We start from the raw sequence: 20861 nt of genomic DNA, 5'->3' as shown, positions 1-20861 counted from the left end.
TGGCTGGCAAGTCCACTGGCCTCATGGCTCAGGTAGTTGGTGCGCGTATATTCTGGCGAAAGTTCTGGAGACGTGTGATGGAATCCCAGGGATGGCAACTCATTATTTCTTTTGTATTGTACAATGTGGGTGATGACACTGAGAACAATCTGAATCAGACATCTCCTCCAACCTGGTTGGCTCAGAGGGTTAGTCGTTAGTCAGTGACCCCACAGAGATTTTGGAGTCGCAGGTTGAAGGTTTGGTGTCTTTTTATTTATTGGCAGCAGATTAATACCTGAACTATGAGAAGGAACACCTTGGTGTCTGAGTGCAGGTGGTGGCTCAGAGAGTAAGGACTCAGACTGGTATGATGGAGACGTGAGTTCAAATCCCTCTGGTAGAGGTTGCTGAGTTTCAGGTTGTTGGGCAGTGCCTGAGTTCCCTGTTGGTGGTAGAGAGGAATGTTTTCAGCCCACTACTATGTCCTTCCACTTTAGGATAATAACAGTAAACCGTGGAAAATTTAGAAACAAGAATATTTTACAGATGGACTTATTGCACAGTTTACAACCTATCACAGTACCAAGCTTGTATTCACTGAGCTCTAGAGAGCGACCAATTCTTCCACAAATGTTTGTAGAAGCCGTCTGCATGCCGAGGTGCTGATTTTTTACACCTGTGGCCATGGAGGAGATTGGAACACCTGAATTCAATGATTTGGATGGGGTGTCCTAATACTTTTGGCAATATAGTGTATTCTCCTCTATTCTGGATGGTGGGACCTAGAATATTCTCTTCTATTTTGGATGATGGGACTTGGCATGTTTCCTCTGTTTTTGCACATACCCGATGTATAGGAAATAGAAGGATGAGAACATTTGCTTGCATATCTGCCTGCCTCATGGCTCAGGTAGTTGGTGCGCCTATCTTCTGGAGAAAGCTCTGGAGACGTGTGATGGAATCCTGGGGCTGGCAACTCATTATTTCCTTTGTATTGTACAATGTGGGTGATGACACTGAGAACAATCTGAATCAGACATCTCCTCCAGCCTGGTAGCTGGCTCTGAGGGTTAGTCGTCAGCCGGTAACCCCCACAGAGATTTTGGAGTTGCAGGTTCAAGGCTTGGTGTCTCTTTAGTTATTTGCAGCAGATTAATACCTGAACTATGAGAACGAACAGGTTGGTGTCTGAGTGCAGGTGATGGCTCAGAGAGTAAGGACTCAGACTGGTATGATAGAGACATGAGTTCAAATCCCTCTGGTGGAGGTTGGTGAGTTCCAGGTGCTGTGCTTGATCCCCTGTTGGAGGAAGAGAGTAGTGGTAATGTTTCAAACCCACTACTATGTCCCACCAGGAGGGGGTTAAGGTGGCCCATATATTGGGGAGTGGTTTTTAATAAAATTCAAAAATGTTTGCTAAGTATAAGCTTTTGGAATGGGCTGCCCCAGTAAGACAGCCCATTCTATTTATATATGTTGCAGTGATGTCACAGACCATGGACGGAAGAAGCAGGGGGTGTCCACAACCTAATGTGATGCCCACACATGTTACAGGCCTGTGGGGACCTGGGACTGGAACAGACTGGTGGGTTGTCCATGGCCTCCAAGCTTTCACTCAGCAAATTGAGCATGGGGTCTGCAGGATTTGAACATGGGTCTACGGTCCTTCCATCACTGAGTGATTCACATCCGCCCAATTCACTCAGAGATATGAACTCAAGGTTGCCTCTGTCAGTGAGTGATTCCATCTGCCCAATTCACTCAGAGACTTGACCTGGGGACTATGGGATTTGAACTTGAGTTCATGGCGCCCTGGTTACTGCTCTAATCCACTGAGCTACTCGCCTCTGCTCGGTGACTTGTGTGTTCGTTCTACATTTTCAAGAATAAAATAAGTCACAAAGGAGTAAAAAAAAAAATCAAACAGCATGTGCTGAGATTTGAACCTGAAACACTGAGGTTATTACTGGGCCTTGAGCTGCCTGGTAAACCCCTACACCAGGGCAAAGCTTGGACTTGGCAGGTTAACAGGCAGCCCCTGAACACCAAGGTATAGTAAATCAAGACTTATTAAACAAAATGTGATCTCTGTCTTCTATGAAATAAAAAGGTCTGCGATATACATGCCAATATTTTTACAAGCTATCTAACCCCGGTGAACGAGAAGTGGGACTTAGAATATTTTTTTTGCTAGGTTAGGCTCTGAGGTCACCAGCCAGCTCTTTAACCATCAGTTGATTACTGATTTCTTATAGTCACTGCTGATGGTGTGCTAAGTCCTGGAGTGGCCTTCAGTAGTGGCCATGGATCCGTAGGCCCTTATACCAGGATTGAGGGGAATGGATGAAACCCATCATTCTAAGACTCAATTGATCACTGGTTCCTCATTGTCAATGTTGATGGTAATTCATGGAGTGGCCTTGAATCCATGTTAGGCCATCATACCAGGATTTAGAGGAATGGGTGAGACTCATCATTCTCAGACTCAATTGATCACTGGTTCCTCATTGTCAATGTTGATGGTAATTCATGGAGTGGCCCTGAATCCATGGTAGGCCACCATACCAGGATTGAGAGAAATGGATGAGACTAATTGTTCTCAGACTCAATTGATCACTGATTCCTCATAGTCAATGTTGATGGTGATTCATGGTATGCTAACTCATGGAGTGGCTTTGGATCCAAAGGAGGCCATTATAGCGGATGCCAGGATTGAGAATGGATGAGACTCATTGTTCTCAGACTTATTATTGGATTTATATGTCAGGCAGTGTATTGCAGTGGCTTTGGAGATCCGGGTTCGAATCCCAATGCCAGACATAGTTTATGACTCATATGGTTGGTAGAGCGTATGATGACTTTCAATGCAGCAGTCTTGCTTCTTATATCGGGCGATGGCGCTGTGCTGGTAGATGGTTTGTAGAGCTCCAGTTTTGGATGATGAGGTTGGGAAGAGTTGATGAAGGCAATAAGACTTAATCAGTGAGAGATGGGATTCAGGTGGTTCCTAACAAAGAGCTGTAGACGTGTTGTTGGAGTTTCTGGTTGTAACCTCAGTTCCTCGGAACAGAACTATATAATACAGCCGCTATGAGGGGGAGGGTCACCATTTTCATATGCGAGAAATCCACAATTAGTCAAGTTTTGCCACCAATCTGGGGTTCAGCAATCAAATAACGTGAGAATTTGTTGCAAAGTCTCCAACATGAGTGGAAGAGCGCCACCTCCCGAGGCCTAAGCCAAAACACCGACTTTGTATATGGTGGATGGAATTTGACTTGTAAACCCACCACATTACTTCTAACTCTCATTTAGTCATTGATAAGATTAACTGTTATCATTTTGTGTTTATATTTCTCATTAGGTGGTCTACATACAGTCACCTAATTTCATCATTTGTATTCATACAATCATTTTGTTTTTGGTAGACAATGGATATATCATCCTCCTCCAAAGTCATTTCAAGATCACTGGATCTTGATATGACTTTGGAGGGGGGACGTATCCATCCTTCCATTCCCACCCATTTGTACGATTGATCAGGACAGTTTGTAAAAAAAAAAAAGTACCCCGTCACAGGAGTCACTGGTAATATCACATGCGCATGCCCCTGGTGGAGACTTCATGAAGTCATCCTGCAGGAATGGTCCATTGCTCCCACCAATAAAGTCAGTCCAGATTAATGATGTGCAGCCAGCGCCGGAATGCGTGTAGATAGGAAGTGGCTAAAAAGGCTGAAGAAGATCAGCAGGACTGAGTTGGGAAAAAAATTTAAATTTAAAAACAAAAAAAACACAAAAACAAAACAAAAAAACACAAAAAGAAACAAAAAAAAAAAACCCCAACAAAAACAAAAAACAAAGAAAAAAAAAACAGCATTTTATTTATATTAAAAAAAAACACGAATTGTTCACGATGCAAAGGGCCAGTTAGGGTTTACTGGTGGTTAACCACTTGCCAACCGTCCCATAGTAAAAAAATAAGCCCCCCCCCCCAGTATCGTTTTATTTATTTATTTTTTTTTCTGGGTGATTGTGTGTCGAAAAAAGTGGTCCCTTAGCTGCTTACAATTGGCAATGAGCTGTCTTTCTCATGCAGGTTGGGACTAGGACCCAAACATGCCTGAGCGCATCCCTGCTGCGGATCTCCTGCAACCTCTTCCCGTCTTACATGCACTCCAGCATTGGCCTTGCTCAGGGTGGGTTTCCTGATGTTGGCGGTGGACCATATCTGTGCAATATGTGTTCAAAAGTCCAACTGTACTTTCCATTGGGAGCCCACATGACAGGGTGACAACAAAGGAACACAGTTGGTAGAGAGGGACAGAGTGTTGTCACTCTATAACAGGAAGTGCCTGAGAAGTAACTTCATAGCAGTATTTACTGTGATTCTAAATGCAATTATTTAAAAAAATAACAAACATGTTTTAGTTCCGTGGTCTCTGTGTAATGGTTTTGCACAGAGCTGCCCGTCGCCCGGATCTTGGGTCCTCCCCGCAGGTGCTTTGGGCTCTACTCTCCCCCCCCCGTTGAGTGCCCCCCCATAGCAAGCGGTTTGCACTTTTACACCACCGCCTGTTAATAACACACAGAGCGCGGGTCAACCCCACCCTCTGCTCACTGCCTGTGATTGATAGCAGCAAGAGCCAATGGAGCCCGCTGCTGCCTCTCTGTACTCTCTCTGTAGAGAAAGAGAGAGAGACGATCGGGATCAGGTAAGTAGTTAGGAGAGGGCGGGGCGGGGAGGAGAGGGCGGGGGGGGGAACTGCATGCAGGTGTGTGTGTTTTGTTTTGTTTTTTTAACCAGAATGCAGAGAATATATTAGGGTAAAAAATCTTGTACCTTTAGAGCCACATTACACACACTATATTACCAAAATTATTGGGACGCCTGTCTTTACACACATGAACTTTAATGACATCCCAGTCTTAGGCTGGCCATACACTATACAATTTTCTTATTCAATTTCCATTAGATTTACCTTCAACTATGTAGTACAAGGGCCTGCTTGATTGCATACAAATTGAAAGGGCTTAGGTGTGACCTCATCTTATATGGTTTTGGTAAATCTAAAGGAAAGTTGAACAAGAAAATAGTACAGTGTATGGCCAGTCTTAGTCCATAGGGTTCAATATTGAGTTGGCCCCTCCCCTTTGCAGCTATAACAGCTTCAACTCTTCTGGGAAGGTCGTCCACAAGGTTTAGGAGGGTGTCTATGGGAATGTTTGACCATTCTTCCAGAAGAGCATTTGTTAGGTCAGGCACTGATGTTGGATGAGAAGGCCTGGCTCGCAGTCTCCGCTCTGATTCAACCCAAAGGTGGTCTATGAGGTTTAAGTCAAGACTCTGTGCAGGCTCCGCCCCAAACTCGCTCATCCATGTCTTTATGGACCTTGCTTTGTGCACTGGTGTGCAGTCATGTTGGAACAGGAAGGGGCCGTCCCCAAACTGTTCCCACAAAGTTGGGAACATGAAATTGTCCAAAATGTCTTGGTATGCTGACGCCTTAATAGTTCCCTTCACTGGAACTAAGGGGCCAAACCCAACCCCTGAAAAACAACCCCAAACCATAATCCCCCCCCCCCCCCCCCCCCCCATGATTTGTAATAGTACACAAAGCAAGGTCCATAAAGACATGGATGAGCGAGTTTGTGCAGAGCAGTCAAGTTCCTCCACCCGATAGAACACCTTTGGGATGAATTAGAGTGGAGACTGCGAGCCAGGGCTTCTCATCCAACGTCAGTACCTGACCTCACAAATGCTCTTCTGGAAGAATGGTCAAACATTCCCATAGACACACTCCTAAACCTTGTGGACGGCCTTCCCAGAAGAGTTTAAGCTGTTATAGCTGCAAAGGGCGGAGCCAACTCAATATTGAACCCTACGGACTAAGACTGGGACGTCATTAAAGTTCATGTGTGTGTAAAGGCAGGCGTCCCAATACTTTTGGTAATATAGTGTATGACTGAAAAGAGCTTTTAAAATAATATGAACTGTTAAAGCTTCTATGAGATTTCTCTTCAGACAAGGAAATGGTTTTCTTTTCCTTTCCATCCTGAAGCTCTAGCGGAGTTCTGTGCCCTAATAATGCTGATAAATTGGAGGTTGTGTGATCCTCATTATTGAACTGAAATGGATAAAGTGTAAGCTCTGGGGACCTTATCTCCCTATCGCAAGCACGATATATAAAGGAAGGTCCCAGAAATGTAAGAACATAAGTTGGCCAATAAAGGTTATTCCCCAATCTCCGAACCCCCCAAACCAGAAATCAGCGAGCGGCAGCCTGGCTGCTCTGTACAGAAGGTTGGACGCCGGGCGCTCAGTGTGTCCTCTCCGCCGATAATTCGGAGATAAGGGGAGCAGCGGAGCGTTCATTCATGAAGGATGATAAAATGGAAATAATGTATTTGTGGGAAGTTACTCAAATCATATGTGACAAACTCGTTTCTTAGTAATGAGCGTCCCCCGAGCCCGGCGCCCCATCCGCTTCCTCTGAATGGAGCGGGGGAGAGCCGAAGAGCGACTCTGTCCAGTATGGGGGCCGCCTTCTGAAAATGATCGTTGCCTGCGGGGCCGTCTTTAATACTGATTGGACCTTGGGCAAACATTTTCTCCCCCACCCCCCCATTAATTTAAACGGGTTGCTGTGCCTGCATTTCCTGCAGAAAAAGCAGCTTTTTCACTTTGCGATTTACAGCGCTGCAATTTTAAATGTGGGGGGGGTGCCATTAAGAATGAATAGCAGCCTCGCGTGTTTTTTAAACGGTTGGACTCTGGGTGCAGAATTGCTGCGATTCCTGCACTCGCTGCCGTTTAAAAAAAAACAAGCGGGACCGCCGTTCATTCCTAATGGCACCCCCGCGCATCTAAAAAAGAAGCGCGTTTGTGGGTGCGGGACCTGCGGGGAAAAAGGGCCATGTGATTTCAAGGCCGCGGCATTTTTAAAATGCTGCATGGACCTTTTTTTCTGCGGGAAAGGCAGGCATGGCAGCCCAGCCAAATAAATGGGCTGCCGTCCCAGCGCAAACGCGGGCCACAAACCCGCAGAGATGGGAACCAGACCCAGAGGAAGCCCATCAAGCAGTGTTGCATTTCACTATGTCTATGTGTGGAAGAGGTGCCGGTACCACTGGTGGTCCATTCTCTAATTGGTGAACAGTTCAGCCACAGCCATATCAGGATTTAGTCCACACTCACAGGCAGACTATTTGAGTAGAAAAAGGACCTACCTGGTCCTGGCCAGCCGAGCTCACTATCCGCTGGTTCTCAGCACTGCGGGCACCCGATCCCTCCCACTCCAATCCCACATCCAAAGCCTCTGGCTCTAACCACCACTGCCGGCTGCTGCTCCCTCCCACTCCGATCCCAGCACCAAAGCCTCTGGCTCTAACCACCACTTCCGGCTGCCGCTCCCTCCCACTCCGATCCCAGCACCAAAGCCTCTGGCTCTAACCACCACTTCTGGCTGCCGCTCCCTCCCACTCCGATCCCAGCACCAAAGCCTCTGGCTCTAACCACCACTTCCGGCTGCCGCTCCCTCCCACTCCGATCCCAGATCCAAAGCCTCTGGCTCTAACCACCACTTCTGGCTGCCGCTCCCTCCCACTCTGATCCCAGCACCAAAGCCTCTGGCTCTAACCACCACTTCCGGCTGCCGCTCCCTCCCACTCTGATCCCAGCACCAAAGCCCCTGGCTCTAATCACCACTGCCGGCTGCCACTCCCTCCCACTCCGATCCCAGATCCAAAGCCTGGCTCTAACCACCACTGCCGGCTGCTGCTCCCTCCCACTCCGATCCCAGGTCAAAATCCTCTGGCTCTAACCACCACTGCCGTTCCCTGCCACTCTGATTCCAGCGCCAAAGCCTCTGGCTCTAACCACCACTGCCGACTGCCGCTCCCTGCCACTCCGATCTCAGGTCCAAAGCCTCTGGCTCTAACCACCACTGCCGACTGCCGCTCCCTGCCACTCCGATCTCAGGTCCAAATCCTCTGGCTCTAACCACCACTGCCGACTGCCGCTCCCTCCCACTCTGATTCCAGCGCCAAAGCCTCTGGCTCTAACCACCACTCCGGCTGCTGCTCCCTCCCACTCTGATCTCAGCTCCTACCCTGCGGCCTCCCGAGGCCCGAACATGCGGTCTACGTGGGGGTGGGGTCAGAGTGTTAGTGGAGCTCCTAGCCCTGCCTGCACCTTGCTAACTGGGGAATAATACAGCGCAGCGCTGCCTGTCTCCTGTTGTATTCGCAGAGCTAGTGGGGCTCCCAATTTGCGGGCAGCGTGAGCTTAAACGGCAGCTGCTTTGGGCCCCTCAACAATGAGAGGGCCCAGGGCAGCTGCCCCTTTTGCCCTGCATTAAAGATGGCCCTGGTGCCTGGCTGTGTCTGACTAAACTCAGAAATCACATATACTGTATTTGTCGGAGGAGACTCAGAAAAACAAGGCAGGAGGCCTTTACTTAAAGCCGAAGTTAAAGTAAAAATAAAAAAAAAAGAAATAAGCATAAGGGACCACACTTAAATTTTATGAGAAGTGTCCATTTTGTTGACGTCGGCTGTCCTGGTTGAAGTCTGAAGTCCTCTGAAACAGCCCAACAGCTCTAATCTTCTAGTGTTGCAAGATTTATTAGAGCCAAGGGATCTGTCATAGGCATTAACAGAGTGCTGACTATGCCTGCCCTCCTCCTCCATTCATAGAAGCTGTATTATAGCGTCAATGAATGCCAAGTGATCTATGAAAGGAGGAGGTGGACCTTTCATTCATCCACCTGTCCTCTATTTATAGAGCACTTTTCATTGATCGAATCCATAGTACATCTTCTATGAATGAAGGAGGACGGTGGAAACAGTGAGCATAGTCCACCCTTAACGAGTGCCTATGACAGATCCCCTGGCTTCATTAACCCCCGCAGCACCAGAAGATTAGACTGGTGGGGGGGGGTGTGGTATTTCAGAGGACTTCAGATTTTTACTAGGACAGCTGACACCCGCACAAAGGACACTTTTCATCAAATGTAATCAGTCCCTTGTGCTGATTTAAAAAAAATAAAATGACCAATTTCAGGCTTTAAAGGTAAAGACTACATTATTTTATGTCACGTCTGATTTTGCCCAGAGTTCTCCTCTAAGGCCCCTTTCACACCGGGGTGGAGTCCGTCATGTGCATCCGTCTGCTCAGCAGGGGATCTTCTCTACCGATTCCACACTGAGCAGGTGGACGACGGGTCCGTGTCCACTATGCGGAGCAGACCCAGACACAGCCCACTGTTCTCTATGGGGCGGTCAGATGAAAACGGACCGCTTGTCTATTCCCATCCGACCGTCATCTGATTCGATGGACGGATGGGGAATGTATGGGGAATGTATCCCCCCATTTATCTGTTTTTGGCGGACCGGATCGGATGGCGGTGGGTGTCAGCATGGTCTGATCAGGTACGCCTAAAAAATGGACCAGCACACCTGATGGGACAGCCGTGTGAAACCAGCCAGTTACACTTTAAATACTTTTAAATTTCAGACCAGGAGCAACACTCTATATATGTATCAGAAAAGTGTCAGAATGTACATGTGTGTACATAATACAAGGGCGGTACTGGAAATTATACAAAAGAGGGCGGAACTTTTTCTTACACTTACCTTTCATTGGTCATTCAATTTTCACATTTGGGTAGAATAACTTCTCCTCTAAATATGTGGTCTACAAACTGCGGCCCATGGCCCTGATGAAGCCCTTCGCTTGCCTTTATCTGGCCCTTGGGCACTATTCCTCCCACTGACACCAATGATGGGGCACTATTCCTCCCACTGACACCAACGATGGGACACTATTCCTCCCACTGACACCAAAGATGGGGCACTATTCCTCCCACAGACACCAATGATGGGGCACTATTCCTCCCACAGACACCAATGATGGGGCACTATTCCTCCCACTGACACCAATGATGGGGCACTATTCCTCCCACTGACACCAATGATGGGACACTATTCCTCCCACTGACACCAATGATGGGACACTATTCCTTTCACTGATACCAATGATGAGACACTATTCCTCCCACTGACACCAATGATGGGGCACTATTCCTCCCACTGACACCAATGATGGGGCACTATTCCTCCCACTGACACCAATGATGAGGCACTATTCCTCTCACTGACACCAACGATGGGGCACTATTCCTCCCACTGACACCAATGATGGGGCACTATTCCTCCCACTGACCCCAACAATGGGGCACTATTCCTCCCACTGACACCAATGATGGGACACTATTCCTCCCACTGACACCAATGATGGGGCACTATTCCTCCCACTGATATCAATGTAAGGGGGGGCTCTCTGGGAACCCTTATGTAAGAGGGGGCTCTCTGGGGCCATTGATGTAAGGGGGGTCTCTCTGGGGATCCTGATGTAAGTTGGGGCTCTCTGGGGATATATACACACACACACATGTATATTACTGTATACTATGTGTATGCCCGCCCAAGCGTAAGACTTTCTTTACTACGCTGCTATGGGCTCCAGCCCCAGATCTTTTGTAGACCTAGAAACCCCCCTGGTTTACTCCCATGTATATGAGGGGGGAGGAGAGACATTTATACTGTTGTCATTTCCCACCCAAGGCAGATCGATGGAAGAGAGATCGAACACACAGATACCAACAAAAGAATTTATTGAAAAGACATAGCTTGGGTTACATGGATGTATTGGAAGCGAATGTTCTGGTGAGTGCATTCAACATCGTGGTAAAACAGTTAGAAAATTCCTCACCGTAAACCATTATATGTCCCATCCCGGAGCTCCATCCGCAGAGCTGGTCTTAATAAAAACAATGTAAACGCATTACGCCGTGTACTGGGAAGGGACGCTGGCCTAGGGTTCACTGTGCCGAAACTTTCCACAGAGGACTTGGTGTTCCCAACTCCGCCCACCCGACAGCCTTTACAGGACTTGTAATATCAGATAAGTAATAAAGCTAAACCAGTTCTAGGGAAGAGTCCGGGGGAAGGCAACTCCAGCTGTTGGGGGGGAACTACAAAGCCCATGAGGCACTGCAAGACTCTGAGAGCCACAGACATGGCTCCCAGAGGTAGAGGCATGATGGGATTTGTAGTTTTACCCCAGATGGAGAGCCAAGGCAGCCTACCCCTGGACTGGTCTCTATAAGGAAAGGAGCAAATCACAATGTCTTCATTGTGGGAGCACCAAAGGCTGGAAATATGAAAGTAGGCGTCTTCCAGCTGCTTCATGGTACTTGCATGTGTGTTTTCAAGATAATAGCAGTTCTCCAGAAACCGTCTGACTGATGAGCCATATCCTCATCTCTATCCATGAATATCATCATTGCACTCCCTCCGGGGTTTATTCATAAAAGTATATGCCGGGTGAACATCTAAGTCACAAATAATACCCGTAATGTTTACAAAAAGTCACTTTCTGTTTGTTCTTTTTCACAGAGAGAATGTAACAGCCGCGGCCCGTAATGCAGGGCGCAGGGGCGCCGCCCCTCCCCATCCATGCGTCCGCCCCCCTAATCTACATGTAGGGCGCCGGACGCATGGATTCCAATGGGGTTTTTATTTTCTTGAAGCACGTGATTAGAGCCCGAGGCGCCAATAGGCTTAAAAAAAAAAAAAGGTGGGCTCGGGGCTCAGCCCACCCACTGGTGAGACAATAGTGAATATTCACTATTGTCTTCCTGATTCTCCTCCTGGCCAATCAGGAAGTGGGTCCTGAGACCCGTCAATGGATTGGCCAAGAGGAGAAGTGATCCTATTGGCAGCATAGAATGAGGATTGAGGAGCCGCACGGCCAAAGCCACCATGACGCCAAGGAGGAGGGGACGATGGGGGGGCTGGTGACTCAACCGAACATGGAGGGTGTTGCGGGTGACCCGACTGACTGACACCAATAAAAATACCATCAGCCACCAGTGGAATGTAACATTCCCTAACATTCGATTCCAAAAGCTTTAGGAACATTCGACCTATTAGTAAAACCTTATAGGCTAAGAACATTCGAGCAGAAGAGGAAGTAATATGAGGGAGAACTCTGCACTGAAAACTATTAAGATCCAGAACTCACCACCGACAGGGAAATGAATCAACTACTGCAGAGAGTGAACTGATATGCAGAACTGATACAATGTTGCAGAGACAGATCCCTATCCTTAGGTCTATTGCTCATCTATGAAGGGCTTCAGTCCGGTAAACATACCAAACAATGGAGATCCATCTCTGCAACATTGTATTAGTTCTGTATAAGAGTGCGCTTCCTGCTGTGACCGATTCATTACATTGTCCGTGACAAGCTCAGGAATCTCCGTATACATCGTACACAGTGCAGAGGTGTCCCTCATAGTATTTTCTCTTCTGTTCGAATGCTTTAAAGTAGTTGCTATGGGGGCACTCAGCAAGGAGCACCAGTGGGGGACCCCAGATGAGGAAACCATTACACAGAGCAAGTAAGTATGACATGAAATATAAGGTTTACAATCACTTTAAGGCTGTCTTCTCTTAGGATCAAACGTTAGGAAATTTTACCTTCACTCTGCGAAAGTCAACAAATAGAAATGGACATTTCACACATTTTTACAAACATTTCTGGTATTATTCATCAAATGCTGACTTTTTTTTCATAGACTGCTGTGACCGCAAATGTCTAACCCATAGGATTTCCACAATGAAATGAAAGGTGAGATATATTGACGACATTCTTTGTGTTTAGTGGGACGCTCCCCGTCTCCCACAGTGACACCATATCCAGCGTCCCGTATACCAGTACACAGCGTTGGGGGTGAAGAGCAATGAAAGAAAACAACATTTCTGCTCTTTTTTTTTTCACAGTCAAATAAAATAACAGAAAAGTTACTACGCAAACAGAACATACTTTTTCCTTTTTGCTTTAATTTAAACACCCGAAACAACAGAATCAGAACAGGTTGTTATTTGGCGCTTAAGACCAGCCCCTTCAAACAGTCGCTGTGTGCATAGTACCATTTAGAAATCAACAGAATACGAAGAGAGAACAGAATTCGCTTGAAACTCCCCACAGACAGTCCTGTCCATACAGTGTTATTACACAGAACAAGTATATCACACATCAATTTAGGTTATTTGTTGTTGTTTTTTTTTTTTTTTAAATCGCTTAATGCAGTAAAACTAGTTTGGTTTGTAACACGTATTAGCAAATTCTCATCATTTTAGCACTGGACGGATTATGAAGGCCTAACATGCATTACAAAAGGTTAATAATGAACAGATATGGCCGCGATAAACGTTAACCTAGTCAACTACATTGATAATCCTATGAGCTGTACATTGTACCTTAGATCACTGTATATGTCAGGCTGTACATTTCATTATGGATATATGTCACGTGGATCCTGAGTATTCTTCAACCCAATGCCCACAGATGAGAGGACACGGGAACGAAATCTAGGCATCAATAGGTTACATATACAGTAACTGAAGTTCCAGCGAATACTTGAGTTATAGCGAATACCATGGCTGGAATTGTGGCATTAATAGTCAGAATAATGGAGAGCTCATAATTGGGTAAAAATTTGGACAAAATACTTTTCCGTTATTAGGACAGCTGGAATGGAATTATTGTCAAATATATTATTCCCTAGTTCAGGGGTCTCCAAATTTTTCAGTACGAGGGCCACATTGTGTATTTTACATGCGGGCCGAAAAAATATCCCCATTAGAGTCCCTCGAATATCATATTTCCAATGAGGTGCTCCCTTATATCAGGGTCTGCGACAGAGTTCCCCTTACATCAGTTTCATCATCGGGGTCTCCATCAGCATCCCCCTTACATCCTTGACCCTATATGAGCCCATCACCAACCCCATTACATTCTTATCCCAATCAGAGACCCTATATGAGCCCTCCCTTACATCACGGTTCCCATCACCAACCCCCTTACAACCTTGTCCCCATGAGAGACCCTATATGAGCCCTCCCTTACATCAGGGTCTCCATCACCAATCCCCCTACATCCTTGTCCCCATGAGAGACCCTATATGAGCCCATCACCAACCCAGTTACATCCTTATCCCAATCAGAGACCCTATATGAGCCCTCCCTTACATCAGGGTCTCCATCACCAATCCCCCTACATCCTTGTCCCCATGACAGACCCTATTTGAGCCCTACCTTACATCAGGGTCTCCATCACCAATCCCCCTACATCCTTGTCCCCATGAGAGACCCTATATGAGCCCTACCTTACATCAGGCTCTCCATCACCAATCCCCCTACATCCTTGTCCCCATGAGAGACCCAATATGAGCCCTCCCTTACATCAGGGTTCCCATCATCAACCCCCTTACAACCTTGTCCCCATGAGAGACCCTATATGAGCCCTCCCTTACATCAGGGGCCCCATCACCAACCCCCTTACATCCTTGTCCCAATCAAAGACCCTGTATGTGCCCTACCTTACATGAGGGTCCCCATCAAAGACCCCCCTTACATCAGGGATCCTACATGAGCCCCCCATTACATCAGGGTCCCCCATTACCAACTCCCTTATATCCTTGTCATCAGAGTGCCCCCTCACATAAGTGTCCCAATTAGAGTTCCCTGTTACATGATGGAGGGGAATTGAAGAGGAGACCATAGACAGCCTCTGCTGACCTCAGTGTCTAATCTTTGCACATTACGCACACTGGACATAAAAAAATGCGGCTTATCCTTTGGCGTTTTTTTTCTTTCAGCCTGTAGAAGTGAAGTGTCTGGCCTATGTGTCCAGGCACATTTGGATGTTTAAAAGGCATATTTGTAAAGGAGTGTTTACAGGCTGAATAAAAAAAAAACATCACAAGCGCGTTTTTGAGAAGCTTTTGGGCAGATAAAAAATGCTTGACACGCCTAAATGTGGCGCTTAGGCACGTCAAGTATTTTTAAGTAATTTTTTTCTAGCATTTTAGGTAAATGCACCTAAACACTTGTACAATATGCGCCATAGATGCGTTTTTTTCTGCTGCTTTTTTTTTCTGCCGCCTAGTGTGCATGAACCCTAAAGACACGCCACTGAACCCAGGTCAAAAGTTTGGAGACCCCTGCCCTAGATCAATTCTTCAGTCCCCAGCTTATTGTGATAAAAATGGCGGCGGGTTTTTATATAAAACTTTTGCTCATGATGGAGACCGGGGACCATACATACTGAACAATCAGAATTGCAAAACACTGCAGAGGTTTCACCCATTTTTGACTCTTATAAAATCCCAAATTTACAAAAAAAAAAAAAAAAAAAAAGGCTATCTTTAAAAACTGTCTTAGGTTTTTCTTCACTACTATATATTATTATTATATATAAATATACTTTGCTGAATTTTTATATTGTTTTTTGAGCTTCACGAGTTTTGGAAAAAACAAAGATATATTTTATTTGGCAGAACTGGACACAACAAAACCAGCATTTCTCATCATCTCTATCAGCCTTAAAGGTCCTATCAAGCAGGACGTCTGGCAGAGGATGCCCATTGGTTCCCACAAGGGCTGGCAGTGTCCAGATGACCTGCATGGAGCAGATACAACAAACGTGGCACAAACATTTCAGTAATGTTTTAGGTTGGCCGCCTGGTATAAAAACCGAAAGGTAAAGGCTTGCAATGAAAAAAAAAAAACCTCTCTCTGGTCTAAGGTGACTACCAATAATGCTTTAACCCCTTGGCGCTGGTGCCTTTCGGCCCTTTGAGAGGTTTAGGATGGTGGGGGTGGGGTTTATGATCACGTGACCACAGGTAGCGATCGGAAATTCTTCATTAGCCGCCGGTAACTGTGCCGGAAGCGCACTCTTGGCTGTATTTACACAAATTTGGGTCTGCTCTGCGCCAGGGCCCACCCACCGAGAGACTGCATATTTGCATGCGGGCGGCGCCCAGGCCCACCCGCCGAGAGGCTGCCTATTTGCATGCAGCCAGCACCAAGGGGTTAAGAACAAAAAGGGGAAAGGAAAAAAACGACGTCTGAAGTTCACCATATGGCGCGATGGGTTAGAACTGCATCTTCAAGCAATGCTTGCAAAGAAATTTCATTTTTGGCACAAATCTCAACACAACTTTTTACTGCAAAAAGATCCAAAATCAAAAAAAGAAAGAAAAGACTCAATATCTCAACTTTTTTAATCCTATGGAATACAGGCGGAGTTCCCATGAAAATCAACATGCAAAAAAGCCAAACTGCGAACCTTTCGGCATGCACCAGTTCATCGCATGCACTCGCCGACGACATGCAACCGGAAGAAAAACAAACATCAGAATTTTACCGACAGCAAACGGCGGGGGGGGGGGGTTGTTGGGTGGGAGAGGGGAAAAAAAGCCAACGGGTGCCGACTTTAAGGTGAGGAATACCTCGATACAAATATAATAGATTCATAGTACATTCTGAAAACAGGATGGGAAGGGGGTCGAGGACAAAGAAAATGGATAAAATGGAGGCTCTGGCATCAAGATTGGGGGGGAGCCCCGCTCAGAGTAAGTATAGAAAATACATAGACCCTATTCCACAGACGATATGAAAAATAAAAATGCAATGAGCATTAGCCTAAAATCTAACAAAAGTTAACGGCTCCAAAAATGAGCATAAAGGGAAAAAAAAAAAAAACCTTCACAAATATAGCATTAGATAGATAGGCAAATAGATTCTTCTTTCTTTTTTTTTTTTTTTTTAATAAAAAATTTCTCATTAATACTCTTAATGGAGATTCAGCTAAATTTATCACAGAATCAATTAAGAATACATTATATAAACATGCAAAAAAATCATTGCATGATGTATATGCCAAAAAGAAAAAAAACAAAATAACTGTCAAGCAGAACCCTTCTCCTCAATCCGTTTGGATTCCATTGTTCTGTAAGGTGATTAAGTATTAATTATTAAGGTTTGATTAATAAGACTTTCCAGGATAGCCCTCGCCCATTGCTAGAAAGGCATGTTATGGCATTCTGAGTCAAGAACGCTCTATTGAGTACCTTCATATAAGATATGCCAAACTACTGCCAACACACGTCAACCATAAGAAAAAAAAAAACGTCGTCGATGTGTCGCAACTTCTAGACTCCACAACTGCTGCTGTACTTGCTGTTGGCTTTGTATCGATATGTGTGTTCTACATGGCAACAAGCAATTTGGCCTGTCTAGGAACCTCGAAACTGGTCCCAGACTGAGTTCAGAGCATTACTACGTACCTTTAACTCTGGATCTCATATGGCAATATAGATGAAAGATAAGATTTGTGTCCTCAGGAAACGACCTACTGACCCGTAAAATAGTAGGAAGACCACTGACCATTTTATTTGAATTATTTTTGGTCTTACTCAACATTTCTTTCCCTCTTCTAGCCGAACGTGATATTCGAATATAGTGTTTTGTCCGCTAGTTACGGAGCCGCGAGGACTGTGCTCATTGAGTTTTAGCGTAAGAAGAGGCATGGTCCAGGGTTTCTCACTGGACAAGATCTACCATTCAATAATAGAACAAGATTTTTGTTTAACCCTTCAACAATATTAACCCTAGAATTTATAGGTGCCTATTTTTGTGTCATAGTTTTTTTTATTTTTTTTTTTTAAAAAGCTGTGACCTTAAAATTGTAGGGTTAAGACTTCATGCCCCAGGAAGGTCCTATTCAGAGTCTCTGTGATCAAGCTACACTCAGTAGGCTGGGATGTACGAACTGCGTGTTGATGTAGGAGAAGCCTTCGAAGTCGGCTTGATCGATGTTGGCTATGACCAGCTGGTCGGGTGGTGTCAGCACGGGCTGTCCCCTTGTGAAGAACTTGTCAAAGTTTTCGGCTCCTTTGCCACACTGCATGAGAAAAAAAGACAATGGTTGGGTTAGAGACACAGTCGTGCAATGATGTCTCCTACAAGTCGCTTTCAGTTTATAAAAGAATGATACCATCAATCAGATTGTCATTCACAAAACCTGTTTTGATCTGAATTTTCGAAGGATTCAGCTAAAGAATGAGAGGTGGTCATAGATGGTCACCACCAGGATGGACTACTAATTTTCCCCTAGAGGCGACCAATATTATATTATGGTAAAGTGACCTGTTTCGGTAGAGGAAAGAAAATAGAGGGTCTTCAATGTACTGGGAAAAACTCTTTGTGCTTCTTACAAATCTTATTGCTTGGGTGTTAAAGGTCAGCTCTACCAATAACCTGTTGTAAAGCTAGATGGAGTCATTACGTCAGGACCGGGGTCTGAACCCACAACCTCTGCTGCGTCCAGCAGTAGATCTTGTTGCTAAACCACCTGAGAGGCTGCACAGCTGATCTCTTAGAATAATCTGGTCTTGTGCCTCGTTTCTGGTGAACTTTGAACTCTTTGCTCCTCCCATGAACTTCCTATGTAAGCCATGCCTTTGCACTTCCTGTTTGCTAGATTATTGTGCTCTCTCTCCGCCAATATCTTGCTCCTCTGCGTATCTGCAGTTGTATTCAGGGCTGTTGCTAAAGCAGTACAGCCAGCCCTCCTGTACTTGGCCCACGCCCCATTTGTTCAAAAGGGGGATGCGGGCACCTACTGAGCATTACAACTGCCTACTATTACCTACTGCCTTACCGCAGACACTGATCCTTTTCTGGCTCCCCCTGCAGGGCTGCCATAGGGGATCAGCTCTAGCATCTGCGCCCCCCCCCCCCCTCCCGCTTTCAGGGCCACCCTGTGTGCACCCTTTTCCCCCACAGTGTTGGCAGCTTCCCTCCTATTCTATCACACTGGCAGCTTCTGGGGGCACAGAAGAGGATGTTTCAGGGTGGAGAGTGGTGGAATGGGCTGGTTACTTTGTCATATAATAATGATTTCAGTGTATTTTCCCCGAAAATATAATTTGTTATTTTCTGTGGCTGGGTGGGGGGGGGGGGGGGGAGCAGGTTTATGTCAGTTAGGCAGTATGGGGCCCCATGATTTCTAATAGCAGCCCTTGCTGCACTTATCCACTACCACTTGTTACCGACCTTTGACTTGTTTACTGACTATGCTTTTATTTTATCCCAACCTGGACCGGTGCCAGTATAAGGCAGTTTAGGCAGCTGCCTTAGGGTGCCAGGATGGATGGGGGGGGTCGGGCATTAAAATCCTTATCCGCAGCCAATAGCTGGAGATTTGGATTTTAACTACACTATACCGGCCGGAAGTGTGTGTATGTTTGTGAAGCCGACTCGGCTTCCAATGTGGAAGACATACAAGCGGCTGTGAAACCGCCAATCACTTCCACAACTGCCGCAATGTGGATGCCCCCTCCATGTTTACTGGGCTCCGCTTTCCCACCTACGGGCCTGGTGCGGTTATGGTGGGTGTGCCTGTGAAGGGCGGTGGGAGTTCAGCAAACATCCATCTGCTGACCCTCCCTCCTTGTGTACAGACCAGGAAGTGGCGTGTATGACATCACTTCCTGGTCCAGAGCTTTCAAACACCGAGATCAGTGCCCAGGGAAGCAACTGATGGTGGAAAAATGCACCTTTTGTCTGAGTAGACAAAACTCCTTGCACCGGCCTTGATCCCAACCAGCTATATCTGCTACTGGAGCCCAACTTACTCACCTCCTGGTGGGGCAATCCTGAGGGGACTGTGACCTGGTACTAACACGCAGCAAAACTCATCTCCATCAGGAGCTTTGGTGAATACCAGTTAGTGCTTAGATCTCAGACGAGCCCGCGTCAATCGCCGGATGATCTGCTTGTGTACTTATCCTGCTGGTAAGTGCTCTCTACTTGTCTCTGAGCCTGACCATGACACATTATCTCATAGCTGGATGCCCCAATTATTTGTTTATTCCATATTGTTGAGATTCTATCGAGAGAGAAGGCGACACCATCCTTTGGTTTTGTAATGACAGCAGAGCTGTAAACTCTGGTAGGGAGTCCTCGGTGTTGGAGTATGCAGGCGTTTTACGAAGCCGACATGGAATTCAACTTGCTAGGATCCATGCAAAACTAAACCCATCTTGGGAAAAAGTTGGCCTTTTAACCCCATTCACAATCCAAGCACCTCTTCCACAGATCTGTTTATGGCCATTAAAAGTGCCCAGTATTACAGAATATGTCACAATGCAAACATTGTTTTCACAGCAAGTGAAAAATCTCAAATAGAAGCTAAGAAACAGTTGGAGGGCAGTATTTGTATTAGCGATAAAGCGGAATAGCTCTGTTCACTGCCCTACAATCAGATTGTGGCCCTGGAGGTGCTGCTAGGATTTGGGGCTTTCCAAACAACTTCAGCACAACATCTAAGGAGCCCATCAACCCACTTTCTTTAACAGGTTGTCCCCTAATCATGCCCACTTGACTTTTTTCTTTTTTTCTATTACTTTATTGCAATCACGAGCGGGCGAACAAGCCCCCTTGTGATAGCTTTGGCAAGGGACAGGTAATCTTTATGGAGAAATTGACCCCTGATTTCTCCACTGCCCTCCAAAGCAGCTGATTAAACGCAGATTAGCTCTGAAACCAAAAGTGATGAAATCATAGTTGCGCCTGGATTTATTCGTTACAGAGGAGATCGGAATACAAACGTTTCTCCATCTCTTTTGTGGGAAGCCATCCCGATGGTTTACCAAGGTCCTTGGCCTCCTGAGAGGAACAGAAAAGCCTGGGAACCACCAGGGGTGGCGGTGATCTTTAGAGTCGCTCAGATCACTTCTACCCAAAAACCAAGTGCTGGCTGTAAAAAAAAAAAAAAAAAAAGACCAGGATCATAGTTGCAACCAGAAACCACGGGTTCCATACAGCCAACCTGACAGGGCCCCCACCCAAATAAACACAGTTTACTATGCTTCAGTTATGAATAAACACAGTGAGTGATTGATACCATTGGTGTTCATTTGGGAAAGGAAGGGGCTGGTAAATATGACATTTACTGGA

At 46.0% G+C, this 20861-nt stretch overlaps 1 protein-coding gene across 1 annotated transcript in view; it reads right to left on the bottom strand.

Moving 5' to 3' along the window:
• Positions 1–10640: 10640 nt before the first annotated feature.
• Positions 10641–20861, bottom strand: part of LOC141114265 (protein kinase C alpha type-like) — a 230229-nt gene continuing 220008 nt past the window's right edge. The window contains exon 15 of the mRNA XM_073607850.1: positions 10641–17802. Coding sequence (XP_073463951.1) covers positions 17638–17802 — 165 coding nt within the window. The 3' untranslated portion in view covers positions 10641–17637. The remainder of the gene's footprint in view (positions 17803–20861) is intronic.

The sequence above is a fragment of the Aquarana catesbeiana genome, linkage group LG12, assembly GCF_042186555.1.
Source record: "Aquarana catesbeiana isolate 2022-GZ linkage group LG12, ASM4218655v1, whole genome shotgun sequence".
In the NCBI taxonomy this organism is placed as follows: domain Eukaryota; kingdom Metazoa; phylum Chordata; class Amphibia; order Anura; family Ranidae; genus Aquarana; species Aquarana catesbeiana.
This window is presented reverse-complemented; position numbering and strand designations above follow the sequence as displayed.